This window comes from Pogona vitticeps, chromosome 9 (assembly GCF_051106095.1).
Source record: "Pogona vitticeps strain Pit_001003342236 chromosome 9, PviZW2.1, whole genome shotgun sequence".
Taxonomy (NCBI): Eukaryota; Metazoa; Chordata; class Lepidosauria; order Squamata; family Agamidae; genus Pogona; species Pogona vitticeps.
The window spans coordinates 22,954,014-22,968,230 of NC_135791.1; the positions used below are offsets into that span (position 1 = coordinate 22,954,014).

Below are 14,217 nucleotides of genomic sequence, written 5' to 3' on the forward strand. Positions count from 1 at the left end.
GATCTCATCTGTAATTATATGATAGTTCCTTTATTCACTGCTCTTCAGGTAGGACAAGCATTGCCTTCAGAAAGTGTCAGAACCTGTATAATCTCTATACTGTAGTGGAACCTTCACACAGCCACTTCACTATGATCAACATGGCTCATAGGCAAGAAAATATTTGCAACTCACCAAGCTGAAAGCATCTCAGAAACTGTGCTGAGTGGTTCAGCCAAAATTGCTGTCTGTGAACTATTTATTTTGCTTACATGTTGACAACCCTGAGAGTAATGGAGGTTGATGTCAAATTATCTAGTTCTATTCAGCTTGGTGCTGGCAGCAGATAAGCACCTTTAGCTAATACTGTAGATGTTTTTATCTGCAGGCATCCTTCAGTCTCGAGAGACTATGGTAACGTGCTCTGAATCGAGGTCTTGGAACAGCATCTAGTGTGGCTGAGAAGGCCAATTCGAGAGTGACAATCCCCTCCACACTGAAGACAAATATAATCTGTCCCCTGTCCAGCTCCCTGATTTTGCTGATTTCAGGGCTGCCTCTTTGCCTCAGTCTGCTGGACAAGGGTCTCTTCAAATTGGGAGAGGCCATGATGCACTGCCTGCCTCCAGGCTGAACACTCAGATGTCAAGGTTTCCCATATGTTGAGGTCCATTCCTAAGGCCTTCAGATCCCGCTTGCAGATATCCTTGTATTGCAGCTATTTTTATTTGTTTTCATCACATAAAAACAAGTTCATCAAAAGCCATGCAATGCAAATACCAAAGGGGGAAACAAAGTCTGCTATCAAGAATGACCATTCAGTGTCACTGAAAGCATGATTTCAATGGACACTTTAAAACAACAAACATTCCCACCATTTAAAATGACAATGGGCACAGATCTATTTCATTTCATTTCCAGCCCCTGTGCAGTGAAGGAGATTCTTAGTTTTAAACACATTGAAATATAATTCCATTAGGTACAGTGTGGGAAACATAAGCTAAGAATTTAGTGGAACCTGAGCATTTATTTTCATGCACAGTAGAGAGATCAGCAACATATGAAAGAGTTGTAATCTAGCATCCCTGGGGAGGTTGCTTGAACCCTGAAGAAGAGGACAGCTGTGGCAGCCCATCTGAACATCTTTTTAAAAGGAAGCCAAAAGTTAAAAAATAGGACAGAGCAGGAACAGAAACTAGGGGCCGAATTCCAGTAAATAGAGATGACTGGAATATACAGGCTTGAGTGGAAATGATTGCCCCTATGCTTAAATGGCCCCCAAAGAGAAAGCAATACTAGATGTATGGAAAACGTTCCACAAACCTTCATCCCATCACTCCTTATAAGCCCCATTTTTCTTGTTACTGGAAATCAGTTTTTCCTTCAAAGCTGTTGCCACACAGTAAAGTGTTTTGAAACAGACCAGACCCTTCCTAAGTATTATGTGCTGTTCTTGTTCAACGTAGCTAACGATGCAATTAAAGCACCAATTCCCACCTTTTACAGTATGGAAAATAAAGCTATTTAGCTCTCAAGAATCTGATTGATGTGAGTGTACAATTTTTTGTGGAAGTTTCATATAGAACAGGACAGTGCCAGACTGTGCACTCCAGATCAGCAGCACAGACCAGCACAACTTTTACAGATAGAATTTCATTTTTCCAGACTATTGCTAGAACAAAAGACTTGAATTTTTTTAAAAAATGTTTCAGATCCCATGCAGAAACGAAGATGCACAAATGTTCGCAGCCATGGGGCTTGAATAAAAGCCTTTCTTTGGCATGAATGGGAGTTTCTCCACCAACCTAACTGTAGCTCAAGTGTAGTTAAAAAATATTAGGGTGCAAGAAAGAGGGAAATAAAAGTTAGTAACGCTCTTGTGTACAGCGTAGTGCCCCTCACCATCCCTCTTCAACATTCCTCCCATTTTTTAAAGGAGAAAGGTGGGGCAAAACTTTAAATAAACGACAGAATGAATGAATGAATGAATGAATAATAAATGACAGGATAAATATATTTATTTGTATCAATGTATATGTGAGAGAGGAGACATCCATTTTTTGATTTATTTTGGCCCATGCTCCCCCTATTTTCCCCCTCCCCCAGGGGCCCTATCCACCGTTGGGGCGCAGCCCCATGAAGCTGATCCTCAAGAGAAGAAACTGAATATCCCCCCCCCCGTAGAGTGTAGCGAAGCGTTCCTTTTTTTTTTGGACTGCAGTTCCCAGAATCCCCCAGTCCCCATGGCCACGGGGCTTCTGGGAGCTGTAGTCCAAGCACCAACGTTCCCGAGTTTTCTGTGAACCTAGAATGGCTGAAATGCAACACGGCCAGCCACCCCCTTGCAACTCTCCATCTCCCCTCTCACAGCCCCGGCCCAGCTCTTTTTCCCCCCCCGTTTCCATAGCAACGCCGAGGGCCCTCTTCCCCCGCCGCGTCTATGATCCTGCCTTCCCGCGATCCTCTCTAGCCCTTCTCCTCTCTATGCACCGCCCCTTCGGCGGCCGCTCTGTCCCTTCGTCTCGTTGCCCTCCCGGGTCCCGGGCTGAGCTAAGCGTCTACGGGCCCGTGGGGGCTCCGCTCGCTGCGGAGGTGGGTCAGGCGGGGGAGGGGGGGAGGGCGCCTCTAGGCCTCTGCCCCACTTCGCCCTCAAACACCCCCCCCTATTTAGCTCTGTGGGTCTCCAGCTCCTTTCCAGGAAGAGAGGTGCCTGCGGTATTTTGGGAGCATTGCATGCTGTGGCTGTTTTGGGGAATTTGCAAGGAGTGGGTCCCCCGCCTGCCTTCTTCTCCCCCCCCCCCACGCCTCCCATTTTGGGATCCTTTCCCTAAAAAAAGGTTGTGATTCCAAACGAGTGCGCTCCTTTCTCCTCTGAACCTGACCCTTCTTTCTCCCCCCCCTTTTTCCCGTGTTTGTTTTGATGCCCAAATTGGGGGGTCCTCCCTCTTCTTATGGATATTATCTCTCTATTTTCTATAGGTGAGCTGATGTGCCTGCTCCCCATTCCCCTATAGAGGTGCCGCCTGGCCCAAGACATTTGGCTGCCCGAGGCTCCCCCAGCCAGGTAAGACATAGAGAGGACCTTTCCTCTGAGTTGCTTTGGTGCAAAAGGGGGAGAATCTCTCGAATGGCTTTGCCCCTTCCTGGCAAGGAAAATGCAGTGCCTTAATTTCATTTATGGTTTAGCTTTTAATGCATTATTTGCTTTGGGTTGGCACTGGTTATGTGATGATTTTGGTATGCTGGTATTGTTCCTTCTCAGTTAACTGCCCTGAGTAAACATTGGGATGGGCGACAATCAATCAAATCAATCAATCTATCAGTCTGTCTGTCTGTCTGTCTATCTATCAGAGGATAACAGGGTGACGATTGCCTGCCCTTTCAGGACACGCGGGCTTTGCTACCTGAGGCTGCTGCATGATGCTAGGATTGGCCTCGGACCCTGTTCCTTACCTAGACTCCTAACATACGGTGTGAGGTGTAAGCCCAATTTTGTTTTAAGATTTTTGGGCAATGTGTGACCCTCCATATCCTGTGGGACTGCAACACCCATCAGTCCTAGCCGAAATAACCATAGATTTGAAAAATGGGGGGGAATACAACGTGCATGCTTGTCACAAATAAATCCCATTGAATTCAAAGGTGCTTACTTCTATGTGAAGTTACAGGTTTGGTTTGTAACTTCCTAAAAATGGTGATACCCAGCGGCCTTGCTGCGTGAGCACAGGTGAGCCTGCAGTTAAGAAAGCATTGTTATTACATTTGACTTATGTAAAACCTACACTGTCCGTAGGTGTTTTAGTTTACAGTCATTTCAGAACTGCAGCTCAAGAGGGTTTTCATTCTGAAACTCTTAACACTGATGGCTTGTGGAGATATAGAAAGTAGAAACACACAGAGATAAAAATTTATTTTTCCCTTGCTCTTAGTTTTGTCTTTATTGCTTCTTTCCCCCTCCCTGAATACAACTCTCTTAAAAATGGGCATCATATCCACATTCCTGTTCAACTTTCCTTTTTTTTTCTGCCACATTTTCAGAACACAAGCAGGTGTAAAGAAAAAATGGAAGAAAATATATGGAAAGGGAGAAGACAAATCCTGTAGCTGTGCCATTTCTAAGTCCCGGGGTAAGAGAGTGTGCCAGTGTATTCTTGCACGGAGTAGGGATGGTTCTGCTAATTCATTTCTCTATGTTTCTCTCGCTTTTAACCAGATGTATTTATTTGTTCCATTTTTAGCCCACCCATTTAGATTCAGGAATCTACTCCAGATGACGAATAACTTTAGAATTCTCCTTTACCCTTTCAGGCTCAAGAATGACGCGGCCTCACCTTTTTGGACTGTGTCGCCTCGGCACCCGGTGACCTGTAGGAAGTGTCGTAGCCCATCATGGACCCCTTATCGGCCGTCTGCTTGAAACTGTTGGTCCCGCTGCTCCTTGGCCTGTGCAGGATCCGTCAGGCCAGCGGTGGTGACTGTAAGGGTCACCGGCAAGTCTTGCGCAGCGCTTCTGGCTACGTGACGGACGGGCCGGGCAACTATTCTGTGAATGGGAACTGTGAATGGCTGGTGGAGGGTAAGCCCTGGAGAAGGGGGTGATAGCTTCCCTTTGGCTTTGGATGAGGATGACAACTCTAATAAGGAATCGCCAACCCATGGAATGCTGTATTAGACAGGCTGCAGGGCCTTCCTGTATCTTAAAAGTGTGTCTTTAGTAAGAAACCTTGTTGACTCTATAATAGACGCAGGAAACGTTTGGCCCTCCAGACATTTGGCTTGCAATTCCCATGCTGAGTGCAGACTCTAAATGTCTGGAAGACTGGTTTGTTGGCACACTGGTTAGGGCACCCACTGCTCAGCCATGAAAGGCAGCCCCATCTAGGAGAAGGAAAACTCCAATTTCAAACCTCCACTGCCTTGTGGCTATATCCACTCATGGAAAAGGCTTCAGGAATTAACCTAGAGGCAAAATCCGGAGCCGGAGTCCCGAAGGCAGCATGTGTCGTTCTGCCAACTCCTACGACGTTGCTGGAACCAGTTGTATTGGCTCTTGCCTTTCCATTGGACCATTTCAGCAACGTGGAGAGGGGGGATTTGCTGCTTGGGTAACAGCCTATCCTCCATATTACCTTACCCGGGCTTCATGCTCTGGAGAGGACACTTCTCGATACAGAGCATGTGACCATAGTCTCTCGAGACTGAAGGATGCCTATGAGGAGCTCTGCACAGGTTACAGGTTTAAACTTAAAAATCTCGCAGGCTCCCATGTAACAATACGTACAGCAATATGATGATATAAAAAAATCATACAAAACCCAAGAGAAAACGAGAAAGAAAAAATAAAATAGTGATGTTAACAGCATCCAGGAAACTCAGATTTCCCAGATTTTCAGGCTTATAAGGCAGCTAATGCGAGTTGATCATTTCTTTTTATTATTATAATAATAATTGTGTGCTGTCACGTCTATGCTGACTTACCATGACTGTTTCCAGGGCTTTCTAGGTAGAGAGTACTCAGAAGGGGTTTGCTATATTCCCTTCTCGGAGCATCCAGGGACCGTGCAGCTGGCCCAAGGCCACGCAGGCTGGATCTTCTCGCGGGAGGGCCCAGTGAGGAATTAAACTCCCAACCTCTGGCTCCACAGCCAGAGATACTTGATCTTGAAACAGCTTTCTTTTTCTTAGTCTTACCATAAAGCCCAAATTATGAGGGAGGAGGGGTGGGGTTTGCTCTTTATTTAATTATTTGTTTGTTTAAATATTTCTGTCCCACCTTTCTCCCTAAAAGGACCCAAGGCGACTATCATTTCCCATTGGTCCCTTTTTGGGAAATCTTGCCAAACATTGGCCATAAGTGTGGTTGCAGAAATGACAAGTCACTAAAGCAGCTGTATTGAGGTTGCCCTCTCTCTGCCTCTCTCTCTCTTTCTCTTTTTAAATTCATTTTCTTATTTTACTGAACGTGATGCTTTCCCTTTAACACCTCCTTGATTGCACTTGAGTTCTCTTAAAGTGCATTCTTGGCCTTAGGACATGTTTTCTAACCTTCCCCCCCAAAACCTGTTTTGTGTCCTGCTTTAGCGCCCAGTAGCAGCTATCGCATCCTCTTGACCTTCATGTTTATGGATACGGAATGCACCTACGACTACCTCTTCATTTACGATGGAGATTCCCCTAGTAGCCCTTTGCTGGCCAGCCTGAGTGGCAGCACCTTGCCCCCCATCATTGAAGCCACCTCGGGCAAGGTACTCACTGGAGGGGAGTGGGATGGGAAATGGGGCGACGTCGTCATTGACCCTAGAGGTCTAGATTTGTCTTGACCTCAGATCGTAGACCGTTAATGTCTTCCAGTTCCCAAGCGGCTTAAAGCAGGGATTGTCTGCAGCCCAGTATGAAGCTCGTTGCCTAATTTCATGCAACCTTGGGCTGGTTTTGCAAGCTGTCTGCCAGCAAGCCATTTAGAAACAAGAACAGCCTCCCTCTTCCCATCACCCGTTGGAGAGGAACAGAGAAGGAGGAAGGGAGAAAGAAACAAAGACGGAGGGAGAGTTGTAAATAAGTGAGAAAGAAGGGGCAGCATCAGTACCTCGGGCCCTCTAGTATGGGGTCCCAACAGGTTATATCCAAATGAAAAAGGATTCCTCAACCTATCTTAAAGATGCAGCATCTTGGGATAAGGAGTTTAAATTCCATCTGTGGCTGTTGAGATGATGGGAGTGGGACTGGAGTAAAAGGGCGTTACTCCTCTAGAAACTATCTCATCGTACCAGACTGAAAGGTGCCAGCTTCATGCAAAATACATCTTCGAGGGAATTTACTTAAAAAAAAATTCCTTAGCATGAAAATTATGGAAAAACCATTTTGGGTATATTAAATACTTCGCAGCTTACCCAGAAATTACTGTTTTTTTGTCTAAAAGGTGTGCTATGCTTGTAACAGATATCCGGCTGACAAAACAGAGAGAGCAGATTTCTTCTTAAAATCTGCAAACTTGATTGTAATGCTGTTTTTTTTTCTTTCCTTCTGCAAGCATTGAGTTTATTAATTCTAGAATAAGCTGGAAAACAGAGGAGCATTAAAAAAAGTCCAGTCTTTAAGAGGCCATCTGAAATTGATGTGTCTGGAAATGTTGGCCTCATAGCAGTTGCTTGCTGTCTTCTAAGGTTGTGTTGACCCTGGGGGTTTTCTGCATCAAGGGTGCAACTCAGAGGCCAGAATCAATATCGGAGAAGTTATCAGAGGCCATGTGCCAAAGGCAAAAGGATAGGGCCAGAAACAGCCGCATATTTTAGTTGGAATTGCTTGCTGCTGTTAGTCCAGTTTTAGGAGGGGCATTTTAAAGTTTTAGAGAAGGGGATGAAAATCGTACAATAGCTGGGAAACTACAAAGTTAGGGTGTCAAGGGGAAGAACGCATGGCTGGTGGGGGAGCCCTAGAGGGCCAGATTCAGTTGTTATTCCCCAATCCTTTGACTTTTATCAAGGCTCAGCTGCCAGTTCTTTGTCTATATGTTTTTAAGGTGTATGGAACAAGGCTGCAGTCTTGGCCCCTCGCAAGCACCTTTGCTATGCTCCTGTTGGTGCATTGGCTTTAGCAGGAAAGGGTCATCCTTCTTCCTTACTTGCCTTACAGATGCTCCTTCACTTGTTCAGTGATGCCAATTACAACCTGCTGGGCTTCAACGCCACCTACACCATCTCACTGTGTCCGATGGGCTGTTCTGGGCACGGGAGCTGTGACAACGACGGGCGCTGCGTCTGTTTCCAGAGCTGGGGGGGTGAGGACTGCTCCATGCCCGACTGTGCCAGCTACTGTCAGTACCATGGCACTTGCAACCAGGTGAGGCCTTTGTCTCTTAGTCGCTTGTGTTCAGAAATGGAAAAGCTTTGTACAGTGGTGCCTCACTGAATGATTGCCTCGCAGGATGAGGAATTCACTAGACGATGGGTTTTTGTGATCGCTGTTGCGCTTCGTAAATCGATGGTTTTCTATGAACGATTTTCGTTATACGACGATTTTCCCCATTGGAATGCATTGAGTAGCTCTCAATGCATTCCAGTGGGGGCCTGCACTCGCAAGACAATGTTTCCCTATGGACGATTTTAGCTACACGACGAGTTTCCCATTGGGACGCATTAAGTGGATTTCAGTGCATTCCAATGGGGAACTGTGCTTTGCTAGACGATGTTTCTGCAAGACAACGATCTTCGCAGAATGGATTAACATCATCTAGCGAGGCACCACTGTAATGTCTTTCAAGGGCAGAATATGCTTCCCCGTTGCTTGTAAAATACCCAACCTTTAGGTTTGTTGTGCTCTCCATGCAGAAAGCTTGCTGCAGTTTTGCCAGCCTCAGGGTTACCTGGAAGACCACCATGTCACTTAATAGATCCTTTCTATTCTTGAGATCATTTGGCGATACCCTTCAGGTGGTGGTGCCCCTTGCTCCTCAGTCCCATTCTGCATTTGTTTAAATCAGTACATTTAGCATTATAGCACCCACTGCATGGTATACATCAGGAGTTCTAAAGGCTCCAGATTTTTTTTTAGTTTTAGATGCCTGTTGAAAAAAACATCTAGTTTTGATACACTCCTTTGCATAGCTGAACCTATTATCTCTTCCATGAACCTTCTTTTGTAAACTGCCAAGTGTGTGTGTGTGTGTGTACACACTGATATACAGTGTATCCCGCCCATCTAGTAACAAACCACTACTCTTATATATATGCATGTGCGTGCACTCTCTCCTTCTCTCTCTCTATTCCAGAATTTTATGCTTTAATGTTGTTGGGCGCTGCTTTGACCTTTTTCAGAACTAAGCAATTCATAACTATTTGAAAATGAAATAAGAGACCTCTTTCTTTGGCCCCATAGGAGACGGGGCACTGCCAGTGTGAGCCCGGCTTCGTGGGCCAGGCCTGTGACTTAGCCTTGAGCGAGAACCAAGGGGCTGGCCGGTGGTACAACGTGACGGCCCATGACCCCAGCTTCCGGCCCCGCATGGCTGCTGCTGGTGCTTTCCTGCCTTCCACCGGAGGACTGTACATCTTTGGAGGTCAGGAGGTGGTCCCCTTGCATTTTCCTTTGCAGGGGATGTGAGGGAGTAGCAGTCCAACTTTGGGACCCTTCGATGCACTCTTCCTTAGACTGGTTGAACACGTGCATCTAGCAGAGAAGTAGTGCCAGAATGTTTGAAATGTTCCTGCACGTTAAGCAACGTAAACAAAGCAACATCCAGCCCAACGTGTAGGATACAGGAAGGTGGAAGGGAATTGCCTGTATCCAAAAAATGTTATGGCTTTAAACAGTTCTTCATTGTGCCAGAGTTAGTGCAAGGACACCATCCAGTGAACTTTTTTGTTGTGCAAGGGGTGATGCAGAGGAGTGTGCAAGAGGTTGCACAGCATGCTGTGAGCCAGACAGCTATGTTAGTGGAAACCTTCACCCCACTCACCTGTTGAATCTAGGTTGATGTTTCCTGTTTTATGACATCCAACGAAGATGGGGGGGGGGGGTACTAAGAGGAACAAATTGTAGGATTCATGTGGGTTGGGTCTTTTGTAAAATTAGATGTGGATGTCGGTGTCGAGGGATTCCTGTGAAATCACAGCTGGGGAAACAGCAGGGAGGTACACAAGGGCCAGAGGAAAGTGGAAGGAGTGTTTACTGGAGCATCATGTGCCACTTCGTTAATCAGGCCTCTGATATTTCCCCAGTAGTGACCTTTTCTATGTTGCCTTTATGGGCCAGAAGGGATGCCCTGTGTGTACCTCATAGGTAAAGGTAAAGGTTCCCCTTGACAATTTTTGTCCAGTCGTGTTCGACTCTAGGGGGCGGTGCTCATCCCCGTTTCCAAGCCATAGAGCCAGCGTTTTGTCCGAAGACAATCTTTCCGTGGTCACATGGCCAGTGCGACTTAGACATGGAACACTGTTACCTTTCCACCAAGGTGGTCCCTATTTATCTACTTGCATTTGCATGCTTTCAAACCGCTAGGTTGGCGGGAGCTGGGACAAGCGACGGGCACTCACTCCGTTGCGTGGATTCGATCTTACGACTGCTTGGTCTTCTGACCCTGCAGCACAGGCTTCTGCGGTTTAGCCCGCAGCACCACCACGTCCCTTGTGTACCTCATAAGGGCACAGTATAAAGAAGTGTGGCACGTGGCTTGGGAGGCAGGGGAGAAGTGAGCTATGTAACTCAAAAGAGCCCTCTCAGGCTGGTCTGATCCATCCCTTAGGTTCATGCTGAAGCCCTTAATGTATATAATCTTTGGGGTCAATTTGTATCTCACTTTTGGGTGAAATGATTTCCAAAGCAGCTGAGGCGAAATCAGAACAACAGTATTAAATAACGGCCCTTTCATCTCTGTGGGAATGGATGAGGAGTCTGGTCCTTACTCATCGTGGCGGTGGCTGAGGCCAAAATATCTTCCCTTCTGCTCTGCAGATCAAGAGCGTTTTTCTTTCCTTCCTCAGGTTTGGATCTAAACACAGCCCTGGCCGACCTTGTCTTCTATAACTTCACCACTAATGTTTGGCATCGGCGAGTGCTGAGCCCCTCCCCGGTAAGCATCTCTTTTATTGCTGCTGAGGACCACAACAGCCTCCTGCAACGTGGTACTCTCTGGATGTGTTGGATTTGAAAAATGCCAACATTTTAAAATAATGGTTAAGCACCCAGCCCAAAATGTAATGTTGAATGCAAGCACGGTGTGTCACACAGACGCACTTATTCCAAAATCTGCGTTTTCCATGGTTCATTGCTTAACAGCTAGCTGGATAACGTTGCTCTAAAGGAGAGGATCATGAATTAGGTTGTTCAGACATTTTCAGAACTAAGCAATTTGATTCTTCTTTATTAGTCTTCCCCCCCCCCCCCCAGCTGAGGTTGGATGGCCACCAGTGACAAATACAGTAGCAGCAGATTTTTCTGCACTGGTGAGGAGGCCGTTGATCAAGATGACCTTTTGGGGTATTGTCCACCTCTGTGGTCAAAATTCTGTAGAGTTCTTACACTGGTGTAAACACAGTTGGCAAACATCTTGTGGCTGCCAGCCATAGCTGTTGGTTATCGAAGTCAGTATGCAAGAACAAGTGGCCACAATACCTTTGCTCATTCGCCATGTTTTTCTGACAAGATTTTTGCCGGTGTGTTATGGCCTGTGGGAGTCATAAGATCAAGATCAACCTTTCTCATTCTATGATAGGTGAATTCACCACAGAATCTGGGTACATGCTCAAGCTTAGCAAGATCGATTGAGCATAAGCCTTCGTGGACTCTGGCCCGTGTCCCCAGAGGCATCTGAAGAAGTGGGCTGCAGTCCACGAACTCTTAAGCCGGGGAAAACTCATTAATCTTTAAGATGCCCTGAGACTTGATCTTGTCGTCACAGACTAACCCAGCTGCCTTCCTGGAACTTACAGTGATGGACTGAAAAAGCTTCATGAGGGGAACATTTTATTTTCCCACAGAGCTGCCCAGGGCTTCCACCTTAAATTTCTACCTCCCATCTTTCTCTTCCACTTTTGCAGTCTGCCCGTCACTCCCACACCGCTGTGGCTTGGGAAGGACTCTTGATTCTTTTTGGGGGCGAATTGGCTAGTGGTTTCCTTGCCAACGATGTCTGGATGTACCTGCCGTGGGAAGGGCGCTGGCGGGAGCTGGTGCCCCTCAACACCACGTGGTTCCCCCCTCCTCCCGGGCTGGCCGGCCATGCGTCTGCTGTGGTGGATGAATGGCTGTATGTATTTGGAGGTGAGCTGTGGGGCTAAATTGAGGTGGTGCCAAGTCTTCTGCTGTCAGAACATACTATGAAAATTAATGCAGCGTTTGCAAGGCAGAATCACGGGAAGGAGCAAAAAGCAATTTTCTGCACTGCTTGGGAAAGTTACTCTTTGGGACCCTCTTTGGATGTGGCGATTGGACCATTCTTGGAGGGGTACTTGGTAAAAAGTGACTTGTCCAAGCTTTGGCTTTAAGGCAGAAGAAGATCTAATACAAGCATGTTTGGGACAGAGAATGGTTGAATCGATAGGTCATCTCTGAAGGTAACAGGCATATTGCTTTGTGGACATCCGGAAGGTTTTAATGTTGTGTTGGTAATGTGTTGATTTTTTTTAAAAAAATAAATCCTATATCAGGACCCCCATATCTGTGAGAGATCTGTTCCACAATCTACTGTGAATACCTGAAACCACAGAGAGTAGCGAACCCCATAAAGTTTAAACAATGTACAAGGAGATGAGACCAAGGCCGCCAGGGGTGGGACAAAGCTACCAAGATCTGCCCCTTTGTCTGTTGTGTAAACCGTGGACAACGGAAAGTGGATTACTGGTCCCACAGATAGAGGGGTCACGCTGTAGTCGTTTTAAATGCTATATTACTGAATACTATTTCATCAGAAGCTGTCCAGGTTGGAACTCGGAACCGTTTCCCCAAAAACAAGACCTAACCTGAAAATAAGCCCTAGTATGATTTTTCAGGATGCTCGTAATATAATCCCTACCCCAAAAATAACCCCCAGTTAAGTGAAACCCCTCCCTCCACCCTTGTGCAGCAACCAGAAGAAGATGACACAACTGTATTTGAATAAACGTAGATGGTTGTACATGAAAAAAATAAGACATCCCCTGAAAATAAGCCTTAATGCGTTTTTTGGAGCAAAAAACAATATAAGACCCTGTCTTATTTTCGGGGAAACCGGGTATCTAGCATGGGTTTTGATGGAATATTTCTCCGATGCTGCACTGATCCTGTAGCCTGATTCGGTGTTGGTGATAGGATGGTTAAGGCTTCAGAACAGCACATTTATCAGAGCTCGCATGCAGAATGATACGGCAAGAACCATCCCAAACTTAGAACGAATAGTGGAAACTAGCGTCAAACAACCCTGGGCATCGCCATTCCTCCTTCGCCACTGAACCATCCCCTTACCTTTCCACAGGTCGCACCTCTGTGGACATTTTCTCCTCACAGATGTACCGCTTCCACCTGAGGCTGTGGCACTGGGAGCTGGTGGTCCCTTCGGGAGGCAAGGCGCCTGCGGCCGCGGGACACTCCATGGTATTCCATCCGGCCTCCCGTACTCTCCTGGTCTATGGTGGGCACCGGCCTTCCACCGCACGGTAACTGGGGGAGCTGGGAATCCGGTGGGGAAAGGGAGGTAGGGGTCAGCCTGGGGCAGGTGTAAAGGGAATCACTCACGCCAACTGTTTTTGAATCTTAGGTTCAGTGTGCGTGTAAACACCACCGACCTCTTCCACGTAGACTTGCGCTACTGGAGTACTTTGCGAGCCAAGGATTCTCACCGGGGACCTCGAGAAAGGGCCTTTCACTCCGCTACTGTCATTGGAAACTACATGGTTGTTTACGGTGAGTTCTGTTCAGCCTTATACGTAAAGGTAAAGGTTCCCCTTGACATTTAGTCCAGTCGTGTCTGACTCTAGGGGGCAGTGCTCATCCCGGTTTCCAAGCCGCAGAGCCAGCGTTTGTGCATAGACAGTTTCCATGGTCACGTGGCCAGCACGACTAGACATGGAACGCCGTGACCTTCCCACCGTGGTGGTACCTATTTATCTACTTGCGTTTTACATGCTTTCGAACTGCTGGGTTGGCAGGAGCTGGGACAAGCGACGGGGGCTGACTCCGTCGCATGGATTCGATCTGACGACTGCAGGTCTTCTGACCTTGCAGCACAGAGGCTTCTGCGGTTTAACCTGCAGCACCACTATGTCCTCAGCCTTACAACTCAGTACTTAATGACTGTTTTGCCCAGAGGATACGGACAAAGAGTTGCTGCATGTGCTTTCCTGCTCCTGTGCTCTTGCGGGACCCAGAAATGGGCCATTTGTGTTCCTCCCAGTCAATATTATTTGTGTGCCAGGAAGAGCTTCGCCTGTGCTAAATGTCTGCCCGTCAGGACGCTGTCCACAGTGTGGACTCGGAGCCGAGGGGAAAGGATGATAACCTTGTTCCTAAATTTGACATATTGCTGATGCAGTGGTGGCCGTATTTCCAGTTTCTACCAAATTTCTGCTTGCTCCAATACATGAAAGGGTAGAGAAGGCCCAGCCAGAGAATCTGAGAGAGCTGCAGTGGGGCAGGTTAAGATCCCTGTGGCCTGAAAGGAGACAGAACTGAAGGGGCCCAATCCACATGCCTCAGACCTGAATGGACCTTTGCCTGGATTGGGAGAACTCGGTCTCTTTTCCGTAACACGTTAATTTTAGTATTCCT

The 14,217-nt window shown here is 46.9% G+C and overlaps 1 protein-coding gene across 2 annotated transcripts in view; it reads left to right on the top strand.

Moving 5' to 3' along the window:
- Positions 1–2,431: 2,431 nt before the first annotated feature.
- Positions 2,432–14,217, top strand: part of MEGF8 (multiple EGF like domains 8) — a 46,684-nt gene continuing 34,898 nt past the window's right edge. Inside the window, exons 1-11 of one of the 2 annotated variants that reach the window (XM_072979918.2) lie at positions 2,432–2,571; positions 2,959–3,043; positions 4,018–4,106; positions 4,288–4,555; positions 6,061–6,224; positions 7,612–7,818; positions 8,854–9,034; positions 10,458–10,546; positions 11,514–11,736; positions 12,926–13,106; positions 13,208–13,353. In XM_072979918.2, coding sequence (XP_072836019.2) covers positions 4,369–4,555; positions 6,061–6,224; positions 7,612–7,818; positions 8,854–9,034; positions 10,458–10,546; positions 11,514–11,736; positions 12,926–13,106; positions 13,208–13,353 — 1,378 coding nt within the window. In that variant the 5' untranslated portion in view covers positions 2,432–2,571; positions 2,959–3,043; positions 4,018–4,106; positions 4,288–4,368. Of the gene's footprint in view, positions 2,686–2,958; positions 3,044–4,017; positions 4,107–4,287; positions 4,556–6,060; positions 6,225–7,611; positions 7,819–8,853; positions 9,035–10,457; positions 10,547–11,513; positions 11,737–12,925; positions 13,107–13,207; positions 13,354–14,217 lie in introns of both variants that reach the window. The other variant, XM_072979919.2, reaches the window with a different exon arrangement.